Here is a 27,486-nt window from a genome sequence, read left to right on the forward strand (position 1 = left end):
GCTCAGCTAACAGAGGTATGAGTAAGGTACTGCTAAGCACTGTTTTCTAACCAGAGATCAGTATGACTCTTGATATCAGACTTATTGAAAATATGAAATCATGGTCTGTTTCAGATTGGATTTAGTCTATAACTGTTGATAAACTTCATTGCCACCAATAAAAAATACACATACTCCATCTCAATCCGTGAGTAACAGTCTGGGACACAGACTACAAGCACAACCACTGCCAAACTTCAAAAAACTCAGGCTAATAAAGCACTGGCATAGTTCTGGCTGGGCAAAGCACTTATTAATTGATCAATATTAATAATAATTCCTAGTTCAACCTGCAAAAACAAAATGTACGTTTATGGAAGAAACTGAAATTATACTTTTTATCACTGATTACTCTGATCATTGCATCTTGGGAGTATTCAGATTAAATTTGTTCTAAAAGCAGACTAAGAGTTCCTAGAATTCTGCTCACCCTATATTGTTGGTTTAAGACTTTTTTGAAGTTCACTTTGTTTAATAATCTGTCAGAGTACCAGAATATTAATTAGCTCCTAAACTCTGCAATAAAGGTCATCTTTCAGAAGCTCAGTCTTGAGGAATACAGTAACTGGTGAACAAGGATCACGACATGAGGCTTACAGATAGCACATTGAGTTTCTGCAGGGAAGAGAAGGAAATAATCAGAGAGGTATCTCATCATCTAGGAGAGTTCTTAGAAATGTGGACCTCACTGTCAGCTGATGTTTTGTTTACTAATAGTTTACACAAGTTGAAGAGGAGACTGAACAAGTATTTTGCACATAAATTCATGCTAATTTCTGTCTATTTAGCACTTTCTATACAGTGAGTCTTTGAGATGAAAACTGCCGCCAAGTGGCTAGAAAACTATCTCACAGGAAACACCAGACAACATTTTTGCAGACTTTTTCCTATGTGTCTGATTATGGCCATGGTAGGAGCAGGACACTGAGTAAGGTGGTTCTTTAGTCAGACACACTACAATTAGTCCTATTTTATTGGTGCACAGAGAGGAAAAATTAAGCTAAAGAGCTTTAGAAACAGCATACAGTGGGAAGAGACCAATCCAGATGAGTGCAGGTTTCAGATGATATCCCATGTTCCTACAAACACTAAACTGCATATTGCATGGAAAACAGTGCATAAAATACGTACCAGTAACTACAGTGGACAAGTAGGACATGAACAAGTTCCTACAATTCACAAAAAGAAATAGCAGGGTCAGAAACTGCTGCGAGGAGGAACAGTGAAAGAGGGGAATTCCCCATTACTGTTTCCTTGGCTTCTGCCTACCACTATGGTCTCTGACACATCTCACAGATGTATGTGGCTCAGACACCACACGTACAATTGGCTGTTATTTCACAACACCTTTTCTACATCTGACTGCTGCATGCATTTTGCCCAGCTATCCTGCCTTTGTACCTCAAATCTTGTTACATCACCTATTTCTGCCCATCTAGATTGTTGCTCTTCCAAAAAACCAAACTCATCTTTTTTCCAACTGTCCCAGGAAGACGCCAAGTACAGACCTAGGCTCTCTGCAGCAGTGCATGGCAGGAGACAATGGATGCAAATGTAAAGGACAGACCAAAAGAAAGGAAAAAGCTGACATGTCAGGGACAGTCATGTCCTGGTAGCATTGCCCAAAGAAGCTGTGAAGAATTCATCCTTGGAGATTTTCAAGATCTGATTGGATGCAACAAAGCTGAATTAAAGACCTCCTGAGGCTCCTTTCAGCCTTAATTACACTTAGATTCAATACCTACACAGAGAAAACACCCAGCACTGCACTGGACTATGCTTCCACAAGTCTCTCACATACTAAAAAGCTTCTGACTTAAAAGATTCAAGACATCAGTCACTTACTTAAGTTTCAGATCAAGAAAATCAATTAAATACTGCATAAAACAGTGTGTGAAGCCCATGCCTAGCACTTTTTGTTGTTGTTGTTGTTTGTTTGAAGGTGAGTAACAGTTGAGAATTAAGTAGGTAAAAATTACAGATGGCACGGCATTACTTTTGTTTCTCTGAGGGTTTTTTTTTGGTTAATTTATTTTTTTAAGCTTACCTTAACTCAGGATGATGTTCTTGTATTTTGTACGAAACATAGCTACCATCTAAGATGATGTGATTATTACATGGTAAGACTATACAACAGAGTTCAATATAAGATTTTCAGTCCTGGAGTAAGAGAGACCTAAATGTTCCATTCAGTTCTTCATAGCAAGCTGATCAAATAGAGTGAAATCCTGAAATAGAACATCAGGCTTGTGGTTTTTATTTTAATTTCCCATGACCTTGTGTAGCACAAAAACTAAGTCACCCACTCAGTCTTCCAAATGAAATTATTTAAATACACAACTGCAGCCTTGGGGGAAAAAATGTTGCAAAGAAAACCATACATGAGTTTACATAAATGTAATGAGTATAAAGTGGATATAGTTTTAAGAACTCAGTACAAACTTGTATGGAACTAATCAACAGTGGCCCTTCCAACTTGCCCTCAACCAGGACCTCCAGGTCCTTCTCCACAGGGCTGTTCTCCAGTGTTACATTCCCCAGTTTGTCCATACATCCAGGGTTGCCCCATACCAGGTGCAGAATCCAGCACTTGTAATTTTTAAACTTCATAGGGTTGGTGGTTGCCCAGCCCTTTTATTTGTCAATGTCCCTCTGCCTTCATGGCAATAAACAGCTCCTCCCAACTCTGGGTCATCAGCAAACTTACTTAGCATTCCTTCCAGTCCTGGGTCCAAGTCATTCATGAAGATGTTGAGGAGCACAGGGCCAAGGATGGAGCCCTGCAGAGCCCCACTAGTGACACGTCACCAGCCTAAGGTAACTCCATTCACCATAACCCTTTGCTCACAGTTGCTCACCCACTGCATGATGTGTTTATCCAGCTGTGTGTTGGACATTTTGTCCAGAAGGATACTGTGACAGACATTATCAAAAGCTTTACTGAAATCCAAAAAGATCACAACTGGCATCCACTGATCAACTGGAGAGTCACCTCGTCAAAAAAGGAAATTAAGTTTGACAAGCAGGACTGGCTCTGCTGGCTGTGACCCATGACTGCATTGTCCTTCAGGTGTTTCTCAGTAACTCCCAACATAATCCTCTCCATAATTTTACCAGGAACTGAAGTGAAACTGAGAGACCTGTGGTTACCAGGGGCATCCTTCTGGCCCTTCTGGAAAATTGCGGAATTTGTCAAGTGCCAGTCAATTGGGACCTTTTCAGATCCCTGAGATCATTCAAGAATCATTGAGAGAGGTCTTATGATGACATCAGCAAGCTCTTTGAGTACCCTTGCATGAACTCCATCAGGTCTCATAGATTTCAAGGGATTCAGTTGAAAAAGCAAATCCTCTATGAGATTGGGGTCCACTGGGAGTTTATAATTCTCACAGTCATGGTTCTCCAGCTCAGGGCACTGGGACTCCAAGAGGCCACCAGCAGTGCTGAAAACTGAAGTGAAGAAACAATTAAATGTCTCTGCTATGTCTACGTTCCAGTTTGTGAGGTGACCATCTTCATCACATATATTATTTCTGCACTAGTAACATATTTTTAAAAGCCCCTTCTACTGTCTCCCACAGTTCTGGCCAGCTTCAATTCTGACTGAGCTTTAGCTACACAAATTTTCTCCCCACAGAGGTGAAACAGCAGCTTTGTAATCTTCCCGTGTCCAGGAACATTGCTTCCACTTTTCCTTTTTGCCTTAGCTGCAGAAGATCCCTGCTCAGACAAGTTAGTCCTTTGTCTCACGTGCTTGACTTCCAACATTTTCAAGTTACCTGCTGCTGTACTCTCAGGAAGGTGGCACTGAAGTGACCAGCACTGTTAGACCACAGTACCTTCAAAAGCATCTTCCCAAGGGACCTTACTCACCAGTTCCCTGAGCAGCCTGAAGTCTGCTCTCCTCATGACCATTTTAAACTTGATTGCTTCATGGTCAAGACAGCCACAGACCAATCAATCCATTCCACTCACAAACCCTACTCTGATGAAGACAACAAATCAAGAAGGGTCTGTTTCCAAGTAAACTCCCTTAGCATCTCTATCAAGAAGTTACCATCCAGGTGTTCTAGAAATCTTCTGGACCTGTTTGTAGCAGCTGTGTGGTGCTCCCAGTTAACATCTGGCAAGTTAAGGTCCCCCATAAGAACAAGGGTGGTTGATTTATAGCTATTTCTCAGCTCCTTAAAGGATAATTCATCAGTGCTGTCATTCTGGCTGGGTTGCCTATAGAAGACTTCCACAATGAAGTTTGTTCCTTAATCCTTACTTAGTAGCTCTCAACTGTGCCACTGCCAACTCCAAGCTCCATACATTTCAGCCCCTCTATTACCTATGTTACCTCTTCACCTCACCTGCCCTGCCTGATCTCTTCTGAAGAGCCTGTAATTGTAACACAGCAGTCACGGGACTCATCCCACCAGGTTTCACTTATACCAGTGATGTCACATCTCTGGGATTAAGGAAGCTCCTCTTCCTTATTGCTCTTGCTGTGTGCATCGGTGTAGGAATGTTTCAAGAGCAGTTCATTGAAGACAACACCTCATGGGGATGAATGACAGACTTCATAAGCACACAGTCCATCAAATTTTGCCATGCAGCTCCATTACTTATCACAGGCAAACCTGGTTTTCTCTCAGGCTTGCCAGTGATAAGCAACGGGATGGGCACACCAGGCTTGGAAGGTACACACACAGTGATTTAGAAGCTGCTGCATGGATTCTGGGATTTAAAGTTTTCCAGACTTTTAAGTTTATTAAAAACTTAGCTGCGATTGGTTTTTTTGACAAATAACTTCCAGTACCTAGCTATGTCAGGATATTAAAGCATACTCTTAAACAAAACAAAACTTGAAAAAAATAAGGATAAGCTCATCATTTGCTAAAAAAAGATGGAAAGAAGAAAATATGTCCTTTGAACATGTATTGTCAGGAGACTTGGTCAAAATCAGAATTCACAAAGGCATTAAAAGCAAAACAAAATGGATATAAACAATCTCAATACAGTTCTTTTATTAGACTCTAAAAATTATTCTATTCACCCTGCCACATCTGAAGGAAGAACCATAAATGGAATCCTAGTAAGAAGGGTTCACTAGACAAAGGCAGCAAAAGAATGGTCTAACCTATCATGAATGGTTGTCCAGGTCAAATAAATATATTTCGGACTTCCAATATAACACTACTACATTTGCATCAATGGTAAGCATATCAGTCAGGTGCAGGGTTTTTTTCTGGTACTCTGAACAACCACCAACCATTTATTGAGGCTCTTTTTTTCTCAACGTACACAAAAAGAAACAAGTTGTTATACAACACAACTGATGTTAGACAATGGAAAGACACTAGCTCATTAATCTCAAGATATAACATGAAGACATTCTAATCCTCAGGTAGGGAATCACTAAGAAAGATAATGCTGAAGGCAAACTTCTAATAAAAGAACTCAACAGCTAGTACAGGATTCCACTCCTCTCTCTAGTTTGCAGCCATTGAGAGAAGGATTTCAATTCCTTTACAACTCACACAGTAATTGCTATGCCTGACACATGTAGCACTTAAATTGTCTTGATGTTCTTCCAGCTGGAACACAGCAACTTTCTGTTAGTCCCAACTGAGCACACTGCACTGGACTTCTCTAGTAGCAGGAACTCTCTTTCCCCATAGAAAGCACTCACTGCTCTGCTTGCTTCCAAGGCTGTTGTTCAGTATGACACCTACCAAGCACCACACATGCACTGCCTTCTAAACACACAGGCAGACTCCTGACAGGGAGCCATCAGTGGGGATGCAAGAAGTTGTATCTTTACTGCTGTTCATAAGACAAGAGAGCAAGGTGAACACAGACTGGCTGAACATCCTTTGCAGAGTCCATATTTAAATCGCTTCTAGCTTTCACTGCAGTATTTCCCACAAACAGGTCAGGAGACTGTTCAGTCTGGCACCCTCAGGTACAAAATACACAGATCAGTGTTTCTTACACCTTTTAAAATAATTCATCACCCTGCTATTAACAAAAGAACACTTCTCAACTTAGATGACTTCCATCTGATTAAGTAAAAATGTAAACTTAATCTATACTGCACACATTACATGAAACCCAGCTACACAACTGTCCTTCCTAAATGAACCAAGATTTTAATTGTATATACAACTTTTTTAAAAAAGTAACCACAAAAACATTTGTTATTCTCCTTTTTTGAAGTTCAGAAAAAAACCCCAAAAAACCACCTTACTCACACAGCTATACCAGAATAGTCCTCAAATGTAAAGTTACAGAAGTAAAGCTGCAGTTTCACCAGTGCAGCATGGCTTGCTTGGAGCCAGACATAATTATTATAACAATACAAAACATAATTTTTATCCTATCTAGGAATCGTCACAAAGCACTGTCAGTGAATAATGGGAGCTCTTAAGGTACCTTTCTTAAAAAGGCACTAGCACAACTGTAAATGAGAAAAATGCTGCAAGTAAATTCAACACCTGCATCAAGTGAATACCTGCAAACTGAGAAACACATTCCAAACACAATTAAAAACGGTTATAAAAGTTAATATTTAAGGAGGATAACATACATAGTAATGGTAATTGCATATAATTCAGTTATCTTTTACAACCCAAAGAATTGTTATGAATCAACAAAACCCAAATCCCACAGAACTTAATATTTAGACAAATTCCAACTTTCAAGAAACTACAAGTGCTGAAATGAAAAACACTGTATTTCCAAAGCCATTTTCAAAAGTCACCATCACTTAGATAAGCACTAGTGCTGAGAAGGTAAAAAACCAGCCTTTACTTTTATCATGGCGGTCTCTAAATACAAAGCATTGTCAACTTCCAACCTGCCACCATCGGTTTTCACAGCTTCCACTATGGTTTCTGTCCTCCACCAACATCCTTACAAAATACAGTTAAAGACACAGAACTCAGTAAGAACTGGCCCTGTTGCCTTCCCATTGAACAGGAGAGAAATTAATCATTAATAAGTAATCTGCTAACATTTTTCATGCCTGTTTCAAGATAACTTAGACAACACAAACTGTTCTTATTCTGCCACCTTTCCTATCAATAAATTCTCCAGCTGCATTGCAAATGAAGTTAAATCCTACTTCTTTGGCACAAAACCTATTTCTGTATTCAGTTTTGGGCAGAAAAGCTTTTAGGCACTTTTTATCTTCCAGGAGTGCATTTTTTCAACAGGTACCAGTTTTCATTTTAGAGGATCTTACTGGTCTCCACCACAGCAGCATGATGATCATAAAGGGGAGATATTTAGCATAAAATGTCTACTTCATTCTTATAAAATTATTTTCCTGAAAAATAAGACAATGAAACGCCCAGCAAAGCTCTAAAATAACATCTGAGAAGTAATGTTAAAACATACTCCATGAAAAGCTACAAGTGGTAAAATTCAGGGTGCACTATTACTAATTCACTATGTATTGACTGCACAGTAAACTATGCCTAGCATCAAGTGAGAAAGACCACAAGAAACTGGAGTGTTGTAGATTACTCCAACAAGCCATCATCTACATCACAGCCTTCTTTTGTCTGAGAACTTCAGCTGACCAGCTTGAATCAATACTTTAAAACATTTTCTCATGACTACAGAGCTGTATGAAAGACAAGTAAATAGTCTGCAAAGCATTAACTGGTAAGTAGGTACTCACATTTGACACTGGAGACTGTTTTTGAAGCTGTTCACTACCAGGAATGATCTAGTGTTCCCTAGCTAAACAATTCTTAGGAATGCATGCGGCAATGAATAAAAACATCTTAAAAAGGCCAAATACTGAAAAGAGATAGCTCTGCATAAGTATATACTGGTAAAAAATGCAACACTTATTAGTAGCAAGCTTCCCCAAAAACATCTTGTACAACAGTTACCAACAGTTATTAAATCTGACCCCAAAAATGTGATGAAATGCTTAATTGCTACTTATAGAAGCAATTAGTATAAAGGTACAAGAAGTTTCCAAGAAGCACCAACATGTGGTGACACTCAGCAAAGTTTAGGGAGCAGGTGAGAACTCGTTTCTCAATGCCTAAACATGTTGCCCTTAATAAATAAAGATAACCTTAAAAATGCAGCAAATTCGAACACAGGATTCTAACGGCTGCTGAGCAAAGAATGTGTTTTCCTGGAAAGCAAGACGCATTTTGAGTAATACTTTAACAAAACAAACAAACAGAAACCACAACCAAACTCACCAAACCCCAAACCACACCATCCGAAAACTGCCAAAGGAACAGTAGTTCAAAGAACTGGGACGTTAGTCTCAAAGAGCAAAAAGAAACCCACTGCTCAAAATCAACCAACCAAAGAGAGTACAACTAGGGACAGCGTACACAACAGAGACCCCTGAAATATCACATCATACAGCACCTGCTACAATGTGAAAAACCATTACTGACTGGGCTAGGACTAGCTCACTTAGAGAAGTAAAGATGCAGCATTTTAAGGTTCCTATAAAAGGAACAAGGGGCAGGTATTTATGGGGGGATCCATAGAAAACAAACAAGGTACAGTCTATGAGGCTTGCACACCCTGGAAAAAAACTAAAATAACTCACTTGTATTCATCACTTTACAAAACAATGATACTGAAGACCTGTGCCAAAACTCTTTACCTCAAAGTAAAGAGTATGCAAGTAATTGTTCCCAAAAACCACAGTTATAAAGATTTCTACTGTTCCTGAAACTCACTTAACCTTCCAAGACCACCTCACATGAAAGGGTGCGCTGTGAAAGTGCCTAGGATGTCACAAGCAAGGGTTAGTAACTTCAGGTGTGAAGAACACGATTTCATCCTCTCCTGCTGCTTCAGAGACAAAGACCTTGAATTTTCTAGATCTACTTTAATAATACATAATATTAACCAGAAGAACTACAATTTTTTTTTCCTACAAAAATATGGTGATCACCATTACTAGTTCAAAACTGTAGACAGAAATCCAACTCTGTTCAAAGTTTCCTGTGGCCTTTCTTATTAACTGCAAAACAAGCTAAAAGCTTAGTTATCATTCTTCTGAATTCCTCTAGGAGTATTACAAATCAATGCCAGATTTTTATACTAGTAGCAAACCGCAGAGGACAGTGGTGTTGGCTGATAAAAGTATCTTCCTCTGCCTCAAAAAAATGCTCTTCAAACCACTACATTTTTTCCAGTGCAGGAAATTCTTCTGGGTTCCAAACTGAATAATATTTACACCTGAACATCTATTCCAACCTGATAAATCAATTTTCTCTCACTACTATTATTTAGACCATACTTTAGCGGGCACGCGTCTCAGTTTGATCCTCCAAAAGGTCTGAACTTACTCTGTCGACAAGAAGCTACTAAAAAAAAAAAAAGAAAAAAAGAAAAAAAAAGCCACAAGTTACGACAGGTCTAACTTATTTCGGATAAATGCCACCTCATCTGTCCGTCGCTCGGGACGCCGCCCTGCCCCCTGCCCCGACCCCCGCGCTCCGCCCGCAGCGGAGGGAGCTCGCTCCGGCCCCGGCCCGCGCGGGGAGCCCGGGCACGGGCGGAGAGCGCCCGCCAGCAGCCCCGGGGCTGCGCCCGGCGCCCCCAGCGGCGGCTCCGCTGCGGCCGCGCCCCCCGTCCCCGCTCACCTCGGCGGCCGGGATGTTCACCACACCTGTCGACCTCCGCTTCTCCCTCAGCTTTCTCTTCTCGATCTGCCCCTTCCCCTTCCTGGCGCTGGGGCCCGAGCTCTTTCCCTTGGCGGCCAGCTTCTCCTCGCCCTCGGGGGAGCCCGGTGCGGCGGCGGGCTCGGCCCCGCGGCTCCCGGCGAGAGGCGGCGGCGGCTCCTTGGCGGGGGCGCCGCGGCCCAGGGCGGCGCTGGCGAGGCTGACGCAGTTCAGCGCCCCGCCGGCGGGGGGCGCCGCGCGGTCGGGGGGCAGGTTGTTGTTGTTGTTCAGCTCGGCGGAGGGGCCGCCCCCCGCTGGACGGGGCTCCCCCCCGCCCGGTGCGCCCGGGGCCGGCGGTGCCTGCTTCGCCCGCATCTTCTCCCGCTTGGCTTTCCATTCCTCCAGAAAGTCCGTGGTGCTACCCCCGGCGCTGCGGTAGCCGCCAGTCGCCATGTTCCCGGCGGGCTGGACGGCGAGAGCGCCCTACCAGCACCGCTGCCGCCGCCCGCCCCGAGGCGGTTCTGCTGCCGCCCGGAGAGGAGAGGTCCCGGCGGGTCGGGCGGGAGAGACGGGGGCGGGAGAGTCGGGGGCGGGGAGAGAGGCTCGGAGAAGCACAAACACCCTGGAGAGAAACAAAGGGGGGACGTGAGCCGTCCCGCCGCACTGCCCATCCCCGTCCCGCCGCCCCGCGAACTCCCCGGGAAGACCCTGGCCCCAGGGGACGGGTCTCCATCACCGCCCGCCCTCTCACGCTCGGCTCCCACGGCTCGGACCGCGGCGCCCGGCCCCGGCGCGGCGCCCCTCGCTCCCCGGGGCTCCCCTCACCCCTCGGCGCGGGGCCGCCCGGCAGTACCCGCCTCCTCCGCCCGCCCGCTGCGGCCACGACGGCCGCGCAGCGCCGTCCCTCGCCCCGGGCCATCGGGTACCATCCCCCGAAGCCGGTGCCGTCCCCCCGCCGCCCACTTGCCTGCCCGGGCAGCCGCGTTCCCGCGCGCAGCAGGGCGGGGCGAGCGCGGCCGGCGCTCACCTCCCGCCCGGCGGGGCCGCGGCTCGGGCGCTGCACGGCGCCGGCGGCACCAGGTGAGCGGCACCGCCTCCCGCCGTCCCGGAAGGAGCGGTGCGGCCCCGAGCCTTCCCCAGCTCCCTCCCCTTTCCCCATCGCGGCGCGGACACAGCCGAAGCCAGGGCGGAAACTGCCGAGATGGCCCCGACAATGGGGTGAGGGCGGGGAGGCCCCGCCCGGCCCGGTGCGCGCCGCGACCCGACCGCCCCGGCTGCCGGCCCGCAGCGGTGCCCTGGCACCTGCCCCGGGCAGCGTCGGCGCGGGAGCGGACACGGACCTCGGCGCTCCCGACGAGCGGCTGGAACGGAGAGGGGATGCCCGGGCCGGGCGACGCCGGCCTCGGCCGCACTCCGCTCCCCCGGCGGCTTTAACGGACGGCGGGCGGGGGCTGCCGGAGCCCCGGCGGGGAGGGGGGGCCGGAGAAGGCGGTCTGGCGTCACACCCTCCGCGGGGGCTCCGCCAAACCCGCCCCGCACCTGCCGCAAAGCCTCGGCTGAAGGGCCCCGACGTGCGGCCGCCTCCCGCGGGGCAGGTGCCGGGCTCGGCCCCCGGGGCGGAGCGGCTCCCCGGCCCCGCTGTCACCGCCGGCCAGCCGGGAGCCGCGTGCGGAGCCCGGCGCCGTCAGCCCGCGGCTTCGCTGTCATCGCGGACACGCCGCGCTGGGACGGGAGCGCCCGCTCGGCCTCAACGCGCGGTGCCGCCGCTGCGCCGTGCGGCGGGGTCGGGGCACGGTGGGAAAGAGCCCGAGGTCAGTGGCTCCCGCGGCAGAATGACTTCCTCTGAACCGCGCCGGTGCTGGGCAGGCTGCCGCTAGCCTGCTGGAAGTTCAGTCCCGCGGGCGGAAGGTTGGGAAAGATCCTGTGTTTTCCTGACGTTACAAGAAGCCAGGATTCGAGGGGTTTCCGCCAGCCATGCGGCAGAGACTTGACAGATGTCCCGTTTTATAAATAATAACAGCCCTCAGTGGGGAAACCTGACTAGGTTAAATGTTAGGAAAAACGAACGTGCAAGGACCGTGGATGGGACCATGTGCTATCTGTTGAACAGCTTGTGTAGGTGATAAGATGGGTAAACCTGCACGGAAAACTCAACTTTTTTTGTTTGCCCGAACTCATTATGTCTTAGCAGCGCCCTGGAAATCGATCGTGGTACTTCTGAAAATCACAGCTTTCAACAGACTTGAGGTTTTCTTAATCGTGCTTCATAAGTGGTATGCTGAGGGAAGGGGGTGTATCGGTGCTACCTTTCCAGCTGGCTCAGGACAAGATACAAGCTTACATCAGTCGGAGGAAATGCATATAGCCTGGGCTTACCTAGCTGAGAGCACATGATCACCTTTTCTCCTCTTCTCAGATGCAGTCCTGAATTTGTCCACCTAGTTAATAAAATTCAGTAGTACTTCAGAATATAAACTTTGCAAAGATTTTTGGTTTCTTTTTACAGAAAAAGAAATATATATAGGTGTTAGGGATAAAAAAATATCTAGCAAAATGGAGCTCCAAGTATCTGCAGCTAGGCTCTCTGCACAATGTAAATAACAGGATTAGTCCATGTAGCCACTTGTGCCTTAAATAAGCCTCTACCTCATTCTCTTTCACAGCAGCGGGCACAGTCTCACCCTGCCAACCTTCTCTGCCCTTCTGGTGATCATTCATTTACTTGGACTTTTCACTGAACTCATATCTGATTTCTGCTCTGGTTTGGATTTAGGGATGTTTCTGGTGTGGTGGTTGGTTTTGAAGGGGCATTTAAATGTTGGTGTATGTAAAAGTTAAGGTGCAGTTTCATTACTGCAGACGAAACCTCTTATCTTTCAGGCCAAGGGAAAGTCCCCAAACAAAGCCAGCTAGTTGTTCAGGGTTGGGTTGGAAAGCTGTAAATAGGCAGAAAAGTAGATGGTAAAAACATAGTTCTGCACTAGTGCTACTCTTTACTACTCGGCAGTACGAAATAAGTAAAGTTGGTCCAAACAGAAGTTTTGACTAAGCACTCTCCCAAAGAAAAAATTCTTACCTGCACTCTTATCTGTAGAGTTTTTAAATCAGACAAGTACTCAATTGTATTTCTAGAAAACATAATCTAGAAAAAGGATTTCTGGTATGAGTTCTTGTCTCTCCTATCATGTAATTTTTTTTCCATTTATACAATGAAGAGGTTTTCTTGAGAGAATCGTGTAACTGTGACAATAACAGTATTTCACCCTCATGAAATTATTCCTCACCATGAGCAGCACAGCTGGCCAAATATTACCAAAAACATCATATTAGAAAGTTGCTACTTACAGCATGTTGTGTATATTGAGAAATAAAACAATGTATTTTAGTTCTGAGGACACCCTCGGTTCCCTGCTACCCCAGGTGATGGCAGCTGCCCCTTGAGCCCCTCTCTCTGTGGCAATCTGTAGCAGCTAGCAAGGCTTAGATGTGCCTGCCCTGCTTCACGTCCCATGTGCCCACCTTTGTTATGTGTAGGAGCTGACATGTCCAGGCTTTAGCTGCATCTACCAGGGCTGTTGGATTTTTTTTCCCTCTCTACTGTAAAAAACATTGCAATGTTTTTGGTGGGGGGAGTGGGGGTGGAGTTTTTTTGGTGGTTTTTTTTGTTGTTGGTGGTTTTTTTGTGCCAAAAAGGCTTTGTTTGCTTTATAGTCTGTTATAAATTAACAGAAGTTATGTTGTGGTGAGTGAGGTTGGGCTTAAGTGCCCAATACAAAAATGCTGACTGTCAGATGTTTGCATCTCAATAAGGTTGTCTGTGCTGGAGAGCTTTCAGGGATAAAGTCCCAAATAGTTTAAGTATCACGCTGCATGTTTTCCTCTGCCACAAGAGAGAACAGCTTAATAGCTTGCAAACATTTTTAGACCAACACTTTTCTATTTTCTTACAAAGGAAAAAAAATCTTCAGAATATTCTTAAGTCCTAGAAATACAATTCATTTTATTAGCTATGTTTTAAACTGGCATGATGATAAGGGTCCTTAAGCCTTAAGATATTGGGTTTTATATACTCTGGAATGAGATTCTTCCCTAGAGGTAAAATTACCACCAGGATTGGCTAGGATGATCTTGGTCTCCTTTACCATGGAAAAAAATACTTCATTTTTAATTTAGAGTAAAACCCATGATTCATTCTTAAAATCACAAGGAAATGAAGTGCCTTTTGGGGTTGGGCACTTCAAAGCTGCCTCCTTTGTAGAGGGTTGCAAGCTGTTTGAGATTTTCATAAGTTCTTCTAGAGATTAAACAAATTGTCCAACCTTATTAACATTCTGAATTCAGGTTTATCTGAGCCATAATCTTTTCTGAAGTGGCAATTTTCAAGGGCTGGAAAATAAAATAGAGCACATAATAATGTATTAATGGCTGAGGAAATTAAGAACAACATCCAAATTCCTGCCCAGTGTCTGTCTCAGTGTACTTGTTACCATCATGGTCTGAGCTTGGCAAACATTTTTTATATACACTCATGTTCTGCAGTGAAACATTCCCTCCATCTCACCCTCTTCAGCATCTCTTCCCAAAGTCTCTGTTGAGTTTACTGTGTCCACCTGTCTGATTCTCAAGCACACTCTTCCTTCTGCTCCGGACTTTACTTTGCCTCTCCTCTTACCTGAATTTCCATGACACTCTTCCACTTAGTGCACCTGTCTACTGCTTCCCATATTGGATCCCCTTTGAAGTTCATTCACTCAGCATTCTTCATCTTTCTTCTCCCAGACCAAACTTTTACAGTCACATACTTGCTCTACCTGCTTTATCGCTCACGCTTTATTAAGCTAGGTTTATTTAGCTTGCTCTGATGCTGTTCCACTAAACTTTCCCTCTCTGTTGCTTTAAATTTTACCTGCTGGATAACCCTCACCCACATCACTGTACCCTAACTAACCCATCCAACCCATCTTATTTCTGCAGTATCTGTCCAGAAATGCTGTTGCTTAAAATTTCTGTGTAGCAACATCTTTTTATCCATAACATTTCAAAAACCTCTTTAAACCTTTCACATTATATCTCTGGCTGTAACTTTTGTCTAATCTTCCTGTATATTCCCTGCCTATGTTCCATGACATTTCTAATGTCAAATCCCACCTGAAAGTAAAATAGTCCTCAAGCATATACGCTTTTTCAACCTTTTATTGTTAATCATCTTGGGTGTTTTTGTCTTAAGGCAGGTGAGCTGCTATCCCTTTCAATTTAATACAACTTTCTGCTACTTCTGAGCGATGTGCACTGTTCTGAGAGGCTTAGTCTATCATCAGGGATTTTCCATTTCCTCAACTTTTCTTGCAGAAATTGATTAAATCATTCTCTTTTTCCCCCTCACTACAGATTGGGGCCATAGTGTTAACCTTCTGGCTAGGTTTTCCTCTCTAAGGTTCTAACAACTCATTATGTTCTAGCTGCTGTAGCCAGTGGTTTAAATTGATTGCTTTCTTACGGTTTGTGTCTGCAAACTTGTACAAATCTGACAATCCTGCTTTTAATGAAATGCCAGTTTTATCCTGAGTTGGATGCTTAAACCCTTTTTTTTAAGTGCTATGGTCCAATTTGAAATTTTGTGTTTAAATAAAACAGAGCTTTGTGAAATAGCTGGATTTATCAGGAGGCATTAGCATTCAAGATCAGTCCTAGAGTGCATCCTCTAGTCTTGTTTCTGTATGTGTTTTACTAATGTTGAACTCTGCTATCATTTGACCAAAAAAGTTTCTTTGAACTACTTTGGTTTGACAGACAAACTAGTATTGTTTCTTGCAGCAAAGTTTATTCATCTGTCTGATAGAAGAATGCAGTGTCAAAAGGCAAAAAACAAACTTGCTTGATTTTTTATAAAGTATTTTATCTTACAGTATGAAAAATGAATGCAGAGATTGCCATCTGTCTCCAGCTGGCAGTTGTTGGATAAGAATGACAGTGGGGATGGGAATGGATTCGGTATCTGTGCAGACTTCAAAAGTGTGATGAGAATGTTTTCTGCCACAGTTCCCAGTCGGACTCTGTCAGAAGGTCTGTTGCTGCTGCCCATGTCCTGCACCAGGAGGGTATAGAACAATGACTGGGCTTGTCTTACCTCCTTGCTATTTGTGGTGAGGTTCAGCCAGCATAGTTTTGACAGAGTTTATTAAGCAACTGTGGTACCTCTTTTTTTCATCCAAACAGGGACTTGGAGGGCCAGATTTGAACAGTGGACCAGGTCAGTATGCCCTAGAGCAACTTGTTGAGGAATAGAGAAAAACAGACACAGAGTCAAAATGTTAAACAGCGAGCTATGAGGAGGTAGAGAAAAAGCTGATGCTGAGGAGCCTCAGTGCTTGGGAAAGAAGAGGGGGAAAGGTGGATGCTGTAAGGCAGCCTGTAAGAATGCTTGGGGACCAGTTTGCAAAAGGCATCGAAGCAATTCCCCTGATGGCAGATCAGCAGGGCCAGAATATGAGCACTTTTTTAAAAGGAGCACTTTTTTAAAAAGCTTTTCCCTACTGTGAAGGAGCCTAGGGAGCATCTTGCAGCAGAGCTCTTCACTATGACAGATCCATCAAAATCAAAGAATTGGAAAGAAACACAACAAATTGAGAAAGTGAAAAACAACAAATTGACAAGTGAATGGCAGTGATAAAGTAGCAGATGGAATTCAGTGTAGGTAGACATAAAGTGACTTGTGTAGGGACAAATTTTATAACACACAATACCACCTGGAGATAGTTGAGCAGCACAGAGTCTGTTGAACTAAAATGCTCCTTTAGAATGCCTGTGCTTCCTTGCCATAAGAATACCAGGGAGCATAACACAGAGGCATTGGATTTAGCCATTTGCTGGTTTATTAGTCCAGCTCCAGACTTGCCCTTTTGAGAACAAACAGAGATGCTTTGCTCTCTTTGTATTCCTTCACAAGAGAGAGCTCTCTAGTCTTAAAGGATGTGAGCCAGCCTTGGGTGTTTTCTAGGGCCTGTCTTTGTGCCACGTTGTCCTCTAGAGTCCTGAGTTCTTGGGAATACCCTAAATGGGCAGCTGGCCTGCCACCATCTTCATTAGTGGAGAGGCTGCCAGGTTACCCCACTGCTGTGCCATGTAAGATATTGTCTATCACCTTGGTGATGAAGAGCTGACTGTACCTCTCCACGTGACAGAAATATTACAGGTGTAAACTACCTTATAAGATAACTTTATCTGAGTAACACCACCTTTGTTCCTTTTTATGATGTTTCCAGCACCTATGGAGCCTACTCATTCTTTTTAAAGACAGCACCCTCTCACCACATGCCTGCTTTAGTTTTAGGTAGTTCTGCAGAAATGGAGTCGGATGCAATGATCCTATGGGTCCCTTCCAACTCAAGGTACTCCTGTGACCTCAATGCAGCTAGCTCATAAGTTTACAACATTGTTAAACAGATTTTTGGTCTGTACCAAAGAGAATTCTGTTCCTGTCTTTCTGTATCTCCAAATGTAAGCAGGCAAATGAATAATTAGAAACCAAATCCAGCGGTTCCTGGCTCACTGTCAGTCTGTGTCTTGTTGGTACTGGTTACAATTCATAATCCTTCAGGGCTGTTGTATTGCGGTTTTGGGTTTTTTTGTTTTTTAATTAACAGCACTCTAACTCATAAGAACTATTTTGATTTTTTGACAAACCAATACAAAGTCAGTAAAAATTAATTAGGCCTCTTGATTGTCACTGTCTACTTCTTGATTAAACTTGATTATACCTCATCCTTTTGATCTAACCTTGTTCAGGTGATGAGTTGCACACAGTAGCAAAGTGCAGTGAGCACAAAACTATGCCCCAAAAGAATCATAGTTAAGGCTGAGGGATCTCCTCAGAGAGCTGACTAAGAAGCTTGGCCTTTGCTGAAATGCAGTAGATGATGCATGCAGAATTTAGTGTGATGGCTTTTTACAATGCTTTGTTTGAGCTAGCCCTTCATTTGGAGATTATTTTTCTCCTACAGCACAATATTTCTAGGGCCTACTGTGCTTCATATAACACCATAATGAAGTCGCCTTGGATAAGGAATCAGGCAGATATTTCAGGAATTCAGTACTACTTATTAGTAGCAATCATCTGGAAGTATCCAAAGCAAACACAAACAACAATCAATCAATGGCAGTGACGTGTCAGTGAGTGTAAGCAGAGGAGGGGGAAGCACTCAGAAGAGTTTAGAGTGACTGTGTATGAAACCAGACTACAAAAGAAGCGAATAGTTTAAAGAACATAAATAAAATATGCATCCTATTGTTAACATTTTGTTGATATTTTATATTACAAAATTTATTTCAATGATACATGGCCATGCTATAAACATTTAGGATAAAAGTTTGAGACTGTGAAAATTGGAACAAAATCTATGTGCCATTGTAATGATTTTATATAAACAAATGTGGACATGCCTAAAAACAAATGTTGTGATTTGCTTGTAATACAGGATTTGCTGTTTCAAGATGACAAGCTTTAAATACATATTAAAAAGAAGTTTTATGTTCAAAAGTTACTTGAGAAAAGACAAGCTGCATACTTAGCAAACCCACAGCCAGTGCTCAATTTATTTATTTATTGCCTAGCATTAGGACCCAACAGGCATCCCCTTATGGGTTGCTTTATTGTAAGACACTCAAAACGAGATGAAGGAAAACTAGGAAATACTGAACTATGCCTGCAAACACCTTGATGGGTTGAAAATAAGAAAGAAGTGTAAAACCTTTCAATCAGGAAACTGTTTTGAAGTATGGAGCCTATGAAAAATAGTGCTGATTCCTGAGGAGGGAATAACAGGATTGAGTGGGAACAGGTGACTTTTAGGAGTGGGCTTAGTTTATGGTAAAACCACCCCCTTGCATTACAGATAACCAAGGGTAGATGGGAACTCATTGGCTGGGTAGAGACATTCCTGCTGGGCAAAGATTAGATTATCAGTGAAAAAAAAAAAAAGATCCAGTGGTCAGGAAAAGATTAATGGGGTCTTTGAAACCATTAGGGATCTAAGAAGCTCAGGATAAGGCAGCGTGAGCAAAGGGGAGTGGGAGGTGAGGAACAGAGGCTGAGGGAGAGCACACAGTGTTGAGGCTGCTGCACTTGTGGAGAGAGGAATGCTGCACTTGTGGACAGCAGAAAATTCAGCTGAAGACAGAACTGGGGAACAATGAGCTCTGGAAGATGTAACCAGTGATGAGGTCTGCAGGGGAGTGAAACAGGAGAAAGAAGTGGCAGATGACTAGAAAGTGTAAGAAGGAAGCAGAAGGATGGGAGGTGGTCTGAGGGACCGCAAATAGGCAGCAGGTACAAGAAAGACTGAATGAGAGTGTGGGATCTGAATGCCCAAAGGGGAATTTCGATGGTCGGGGTGGCACTCAGGAGCAACTAAGAAAACTGACAGCTGAAGTGAGGAGATGGAGGAGAGGCTTCTCTTTCCAGCAGCTGTGGCATGTCGGTAAGCTTGTAGTGACTTGTTGGTAAAATATGAAGGAGTTCTTGCACTCAGCGCCTGCATTGTAGCAATCCTGAGTGCCACTCCCCATACAAAGGGAAATGTAGACAGTGCTCAAGGTCCCGGGGGAATGACTTCAGGGGTCTTTTATGGCTATCTCCAGGGATAACAGGGAATGTAATTAGACTTCAAAGCCCGCTCCTGCACAGAAAATAATTTTATATGGTGGCTTGGAAATAGGGCAGAACCCCATCCATACAGAACTGAGGAGAAAAGGCTGAGGAGGCCAGAAAGATGCGAGTACCCACGGTGTACTGCACCAGAGAAGGGACTGAAGGGACAACTGCAAGGGCGTCACAGCGTACAGAGCTCTCTGATCACACGGCAAAGCAGCACACAGATGATACTGAAAGGGAGCTGAGCAAGAAGGAGTTAACCAGTGTTTCGGCATTTCAGCCAAGTGCAATGCTGCTATGAACCGCTGATTTGACAACTTTTGATATAGAGGATTACTTTTTTTGCTGTCCCTCTTCTCTGTAGCAGAGCTGTCCTGTGGTGCTCGGTGCCTATTCCCAGCCTGTCTCTGCACTCAGTACGGGAGTGTTCACTGTGCAGGGGGTGCCTGCCCGCACTCACACGGATCCCTCCCGCCAGACCCGCTGGCCAGCCCTCCTTGGGTTACAGTTTCTACCTCCTGATGGATGTATTTCAGCTCACCAGCAGCGCCAAGCGCACTCTGCCATTCCCAGGGTGTCAAGCTCCTTTGCGGGCTTTCAGTATAAGATATTTAAAAGTAGTCCTTGCCGCCTTCAGACTAACCTAGTGGGTTCCTGGTGTCAATGAATTTGAGATTGCTGTTCTCTGCCACGCTTCATCGGTCACACTAGACCTGGCTCAGTTTACATCAGAGGCAGAGTTTCCTCCAGGCACTGTCGTTTGAGCCATTCCTACGCACGGGTGTCGGGGGCAAAGCGGGAGGGACAGGTGCAGAAGCCTGCTGCGCTCCCAGACCAACGGGGAGCGGGCTCCGGCTCTGGCCGTGCCTCGCCGCGGGGCCAGAGCTGGCCGGCACGGGGCCGCTGTCCCGCGGGGAAGCCGCGGGAGCCCGGCAGGAGCCCAGGGGCGCCCCCGAGGAAGCCGCGGAGCAGCCGCGGAGCAGCCCGGGAGAAGCGAAGCATTCTGGTGCCACCTCCCGGCTACGCCGCCCGCTAGCGGCCCTGCCGCGCTCGGAGCTCCTCCGCGGGCTGGAAACTGAGCTCGGGGTCATTATTTCTAGGCAGAAACTGGTAACGTAGTGTTAGCGCTTCAGGAGTATCGCTTCCACTCCTTCCCCTTTTACTTCCGAGTTGTGCCTTTGTAATGCACGGGGCTAAAGAAGTGTCATAGTGAAAAGGTATGTGAAAGCTATCATTTTCATAAAGCACAAAGAGTGGCTGTGGCTGCATTACTGGGCAATTGCTTAACATAATGCATCGCCAACAGCCATGGGTTAAGCGGGAGGAAAGAATTTAGTGTAATTTGGTGCTTTTCATACAGCTGAAAATAGAGGTGAGCTGCTAACAGCTGAAGAATCACCCACACTATCTGCAGTTGATGTAAATGTGGATTTTTAAACAAACTTTTTCATTAAATCTTCTTTCTGGGCAGTGAGTAGACTGTGTGGCAAGATGTATATATTGTGTAATTTTGTGTAGATGTGTATTTTGTACCAGCTGATGTAAAAACGCATGCTCTTTTCTTTGTCAGACTTGGGGTGTAGGCCCAAGTAACCACATACAGAGAGCAGTAACTTCATTTTGGCTGCAATGTAACAATTCACTCAGAGTAGGTCCATCTTTTGTGGAATTAGAGAGATCATTAAGACATGTATATAAGCAGCCACAAACGAGTTCAAGGACTATTTTCTGTCTGGGGAGAGATGAAGGCAGGGGGAGGTGCAGGAGCCAGCCCTGCTGGGGTCCCACCCGAATCAGTGCAGGCATTGATTTGCTCAAAGAGCAATTCAGCCCAGTGAGTCTCTGCTCCAAAGACTCTGTAGAGCAATGGGGGGAGCACAGGACGATGGTACCAAATAAATAAATAGCTTCTTTCCCACCACCCACCATACTTGATTGCATTTTTTTCTTCTTCTTCTCCAGCAAATAAAGCAAAGGGAAAAGACCACACCAGAAGATGAATCGCACTGTCTTTGCTAACTATTCCTGCTAAGCTTGAATAGGTTTGCAAAACAGACTTGTAGAACCCAAGCAAGAAGGGCGAAATAATTAGAGTTGGAATGTGGGGCTTTTGTCCCTGCTGTAATTGTCCCTGGGCCAGATGAGAAACATTAGACATCCAACAGGTGATGTTTTCAGATGAAAGAACTGAACAGTTCCTCCTTTCTCTGAAGGCTACATTCTTTTCCTATCTAATCAGTGATACAAAATGGGGAGGTGCTGACTCAAGCAGGAATAGCCGATTACCTCATCAGTATGGCAGCAGGTCTCCCTTTAAAGTGAGCAATTAATTGTGAGTTTGGGAGGTTTTGTTTTGCTTTTTAGTTCTGTCTTTGGTGCAGGAACCTGCAGACACCTGTCACGTAAGTTCTAGTCTTATTTTACATCTATATTGAGGCCGAGCAAAATATTATTTGCTACTACTCTCTAACCAGCTCCACTGCTGCTCCTGCAATCAAAACAAATGTAAAGCAAGTAACTCCGGTTGCCAGCATTTTTTCACTCATGTGGCTTTGATTTAAGAACTTGAGGAAGCTGAATCACCACAGCTAAATGTAACAGTGTGTACATAACCATGAATAGCAAGAGCTGCTTCTGAAAAACTTAAGGGCATTTCTTCTGTTCCCCAGCAGACAGACTGGCTATCCCTATGTGGGAAAAATTATAATTTCACGGAGGTGTGGCACATGTTTCTTCAGTCTCTTTGCAAAGTACCCTCCCCCAAAAACTCTGTAATGGCTGTGGAGTTTGTTTTGTTGGGTTTTTTAAATGTGTATTGTACAGTGAATTTGTGTCATGCTTTGTTGTAAGTCCTCTGGATTGTAACTACCAATTAAATTTCATCTATAAAACATTGTTAATCCCTCCGTGCCACAATTAAAGTGCCACCATTAACTACTGGCCACACTGCACCATGTCAAGTTAAGAGAAACTGAAGCTACTACTAAAAGGTGAAGAGTGACTTTAACTGTAACTAAAAATGAGGTTGCTTACCCTTTGCATACTGCACAGGCTTGAAGCCTCAGCTGCCAAGGGCCCTTGCTCACTCTTCTTTCTAGGGAGGCCCAGCCTGGAGCTTCCCAGGACCCATAGCTGCACCACATTTCAGCGTGGCAATCTGGTCACCTCCATTTATACTTCTGTCACAAGACCACAAGCAACAGGGCAGAGACAAAAGGGTCCATGTTCCTTTCTTGAGGAGCTGATGTGCTACTGAGATGAGTAATACCTCAAGATGATCATAGCAGAATAGTGAAGTGCCAGGAGGTCAACACGCTTCCAGGATCACCAGATCAAGTACAAGTTAATGTAACGATGATTTCATGCTCAATTTAGAAATAAATAAATACCTCCTTTGAACAGTGTTATGAGCCAGCAGCGAGCCATAACTCATACTGTTGGCTGCACTGGACATTTCTCTGCTCAGGAGTTTGGATGAGACAGGGCCTGGCCTTGAAGTCTTAACTTGGGGCCAGTTTTGTTCTGATGCCACCATGCAAACCATTCATTTTCTGACATGGTCTTGCCTTTCCTAGTCTGACATCATGGCATACCTTTTCCTCACCCCCTGGTCTTTTTTGATGTAGATTTCCTGACTACCAATATATTTTGGCATTATGCCATCACTCTTGACTATAAACCTCCTGGTTATGCCAGCCAGCAGCGGTAGGAGCCTTCTCAGATGAAGTCCATTTGTGTCTGATAGAAGTGAAATAATTAGAATTTCTCCCTCAGCATACATCTCCTAAGGCAGGTATCTTCAGAAACCCAAAAGCATGCCTTTTTCCTTGTCTAAAACATATGTAAGTTACTACTCTTTCTAAAATAGAAATGAGAGGAGCCTTGTATGGCAATCCAATTGCTCTTATGGCAGCAGATTAACAGTGACCAGGAATACTGGACAGGTAAGTAATACCAGTTTAATGTTCACGTGAGCACAACCCAAGTTTAGCTAGGACAGTATTTCTACATGAGTGAATCCTGAGAGTCACATTTTGTACTTGCTACTGAGTAAACAAATGCATTGACCTGCACACTATGAATCGTAACTGTGCTTTTGGGGATCTGGCAGGGAAACAGCAGTAAAGCAGTATGAAGTAGGAATTAGGAGGGCTCAGAGGAAACTGTTTATAAGGGAGACAAGGTGGACAAGAAATGAAATTCCAGCTCCTGAGTTTTTTCTTCTAGGTAATTGCTATTGTTTGGAGCCATAAAGGTCAGGCAGTCCTTATGCAGCCATGCTTCCTGCACTCTCCTGCTCCCCAGGTTATGGCTCCCTCCATGGCTGGAGCTGGTTCTGGGCAGGCCCTCTGCCTCTTCACTCTCCACACCAGCTACTTCCATGCCTCTGTGTTTCATGTTAATTCTGGACACAGAGATCCCTTTCCATACTGTGACAAGTCCCCTGAAAAGCTAAGTTGCTGGTTTGAATTACCATTTAAGGCATTAGTCCTTTAAGGAAGTTTGTCGGAGTCACCAGCCAGCAATAATACACTTCTTACATGCAAAGAATCTCCTAAATAATAAAGGAGTCTTCCATAACCCATTTTTCTCTCTGTTGTAGCTGGATTTTCTGGGGATGTAATGGATCTTCAACACAATCAGGAACAATAAGACAATGACACAAGTTTAGCAATTGCTTTGTGAGATTAGGTTAATATCACGTAAAAAATGGTTCTCAGATTCTGCACACAGACAGGTTTATGTAAAATATATAAACATTTGTCCAAGTTGTTACAGATTGCATAAATATGGCATTTTTACTGTTGCATTTACAGATGTGCATGTACAATGATGTGCAAATAATCACAATCTGATTACAATCTTTGAAAGGTACTTGAACCTTGCATCCAAGTAACGCAATGAATGAAAAATGCCCACCAAAGAATTTAAATAGCAAACTTATAACACGGTTTAAATTCATAACAAATTTCAATGTCTTATCAGTAAAACTTTCACACATTTAAAATATTTTGTATTCATTTTATTTGTATATGTCAAAATACATTTTTTTTCCAAAATAGTGGGTTTTGCAACTAGTTTCATGCAGATACAAGGTCTGCTCAGTACTACCAATAAAATCAATATAGCACAGTAGCCATTCATTTTTTAGATATAAAGAATAAATAACCTAAATATAAAACACTAAAATATTAGAAACACGTATTTAATCATTCACAGGCACCCAAACTTTACCAAATATAATCCAGAATATGCCTAACTGTCTTGTAACAGAACTCAATATGTTGCAGCCATTCAATTCTTTATGTTAGCAGAAGACAATGGAAGTCCCTATGGTTCAGACCCACCTCTCATACAGATCAATTACAATAAGATATCTCAAACTATCCATGTACCTTTAAAATCAAAAATCCTGAGCTTGGTAGTAAGAGCATAACCTTACATCTTCAAAAAACCAATCAACAGAGAGAGGACATCGTGTCTTCCTTACCAAAACATATCCCACCCCTGTAAAGCTAACCCTCCCTCCCCCCCCAAGTAGGCAGTAGGACACAACCTTTTTAAATGAAGGGGTACAAATTCACATTTAATATAGTATACAATATAATCAATAATACAATAGCTACTACAAGCTTTACAATGTACAATTTGTTTTAATGGCTGATCTGTTCAGTGGTTTTAGGCAATAAACTATGTGCCAATAGGATGTCATATTTTGAATGGTTTAGTGAAAATATAAAAGCTGTTCCTAACAAAAACGATCTTCACTTAAGTACTTTTTTGTTTTTAAAGGCCACTGAAATGTATAAAATGGTCTGACACGGTGTTATCAAACTGGATGCCTTCTCACATGGCAACAACAGTGCATATAAACATTATTGTGAGTGTAATGGGTTATGCTTTTCAAATGATTTAGTACATTACTTTGGCTAGCACAACAGTTTTGGACAGCACTCAGATAAATACAGGTATGTGAAATGTAGTGAAGCAGTTATATTTATGCATTTTTTTATTATGGTGAACACTATCAAATGAAAAAAAAAGGGACAAAAAGATAATAAAGTTTTTATATAGTTTAGACCTTTTGTAAAGATAGGGCTCCATACAATGTACAATGCCTAAATTCTTTATACCATAAAAATTAACGAACTTTGTTAAACACACTATTCTGGATAGCCTAATTTGCATTAACAGACATTTGCAATAGGGAAATATATTCAAGCATGCCACGTGGTGGTCTGAAAAATCAAACCAGTACACATTTATATATACAGCATCACTCAGTACCTGCTCAAATGAATGTGACGATTACAGGATCTAACGTCTTTCACTACAAACTTCTTTTTTTTGCTTTTTTTTTTTTAAAGTGACCAATAAAGGCAGAAAACAGGACTCTTAAAATATTTCTAGTTTCAACTGACTTTTAAAGCATTTTGTATAGGAAGTAAATGCATATTGCACAAACAGTGAAAGCAAATGTTCCACCAAACATCGCTGTTCCAGGTGGTTGGACAATACAACTCTAGTTAGCTACACAAATTATGTAATTTAAAAGGGTGTGTGGTCTCTGCAAATGGTAAAGCTGTGAAAACACTGTACAAGAAAATCTGGTACACGAAAAATTAGAAGGGAAAAAAAAATCCAAACTTAAATCTTAAAGAAAAACTTGAGTATAGGAAAAAAATGGGAATTGTGGCACAACAAAAACATTATTGAGTAACTGTCGTCTGTGAGAGCTGAAAGCTTTTGTTGATGTAAAGTGTTTATGTACAACTAAGGCTTACTGGTTAAATATCTGAGGCGTATCTGGCCTTGAATACTTTCCTTATTACGCTGTGGCTGTAAACAAGATTTCTCAGTCATTTTATCTTCTCAGCAGCTGCATTTTAACAGAAACAATGATCTTGATACAAAAAAACACACAGGTAAGAGGGTGTTTGGCAGGATATCTGAAAATGACAGTCTCCGAAGGATCTTCCCACACTTCCAGTGACTGCCATACCATGGTCCACTGGAGTTATTAGTGATGTGCAATACCATTAGTTGCTGCTGTAGTAAACCTTTTATTTGGAAAGTTTGCTTATAACTCTGATCAAGGCCCCATTTTCATCTTTTAGCCTCTGGTTGTCTGCCTTCAGGTCTGGTAGCATCTATGAAAAATGAAACATGGTGGTTATTTGCTGTTACACCCCAAGTAAAAACAGCAAGACTAGACAAGGACTGTGAATAAAAATCTTTATTCAGCTTAAGTATCTTGGCAGTTCTCACACTTCATATCAGCAGTTCAGAAAAATCTCCCCTTTTAGCATGATACATTTAAGGGTTAGAGATTAGAAGTTTTCATTTGCTTGGACTAGATGCACTAAAACTCAGTGGTGCAGATGACCAGCCTCTGACAAAAGCATTTATAGTAGCATGAGGAAAGTAATGAAATACTTCAAATTCCAGGGGGGAGGAAGGGGGGCAGAGGGAAATTAACTACCAACAATTTAAAGAGGTTTGTCTATACTGCACTTGCAGAGTTTCAAAAAAACATGCTGTGGCTAAGCATCTCTACCACTGTGCCCTTGGATGATTTCATCCTGATCAGATACAGTGTGATTCAGCTTGTTAGCTCATAGCATTAATCCTCCAACCACTTCCAAAGTCATGTTGAAGCACACATCCTGTAATTTGAGATCACGTCCCTGAATAGCACAGCTCACACAAGATCAGATCACTGAAAGAGATCACAGCAACACCAGGCTACACACTCAGGCAGACAGGTTAGGGAACGGCAAGTTACGGCTGCCAAAGGAGATAGGTGACACACAAGCACAAAAGCTGCAAGGCAGAAGCCAAATGAGGTGAGAGTTGGACTGGATCAGATAGGAAAGGAGGACAAGTCAGGGCACAGAAGTTGGTACTGGGAGAATTCAGCTTCCAGAGAAATCAGAAATTATCTCAGTAGTTCCCCGTATCTACATTCACACACTGATAACAAACGACCTTTCACACTCACAGCCAAATTACACCTATGGATTCTAGCAGGGGTTTCACACAGGAGTAACAGCCTACTCCTGCACAGTGGTTACTCCGTAACCTCAAGTGCAAGTGTCTGCAGGAAGTTCAGCTACCGACCTAGGTGACACCTGTTATCCTATTCTTCATTATTTTTTT

The 27,486-nt window shown here is 43.6% G+C and overlaps 2 protein-coding genes across 2 annotated transcripts in view; both read right to left on the minus strand.

Annotated features, from left to right (window-relative positions):
• The window catches only part of PAWR (pro-apoptotic WT1 regulator), a 72,739-nt gene extending 61,600 nt beyond the window's left edge, over positions 1-11,139 (minus strand). Inside the window, exons 1-2 of the mRNA XM_038154212.1 lie at positions 11,018-11,139; positions 9,660-10,299 (exon numbers count right to left, since the gene is read on the minus strand). Coding sequence (XP_038010140.1) covers positions 9,660-10,130 — 471 coding nt within the window. The 5' untranslated portion in view covers positions 10,131-10,299; positions 11,018-11,139. The remainder of the gene's footprint in view (positions 1-9,659; positions 10,300-11,017) is intronic.
• Positions 11,140-24,001: 12,862 nt separating this feature from the next.
• PPP1R12A (protein phosphatase 1 regulatory subunit 12A) overlaps positions 24,002-27,486 on the minus strand; it is a 113,784-nt gene continuing 110,299 nt past the window's right edge. Inside the window, exon 25 of the mRNA XM_038155388.1 lies at positions 24,002-26,477. Coding sequence (XP_038011316.1) covers positions 26,391-26,477 — 87 coding nt within the window. The 3' untranslated portion in view covers positions 24,002-26,390. The remainder of the gene's footprint in view (positions 26,478-27,486) is intronic.

The sequence above is a fragment of the Motacilla alba genome, chromosome 1A (assembly GCF_015832195.1).
Source record: "Motacilla alba alba isolate MOTALB_02 chromosome 1A, Motacilla_alba_V1.0_pri, whole genome shotgun sequence".
Taxonomy (NCBI): domain Eukaryota; kingdom Metazoa; phylum Chordata; class Aves; order Passeriformes; family Motacillidae; genus Motacilla; species Motacilla alba.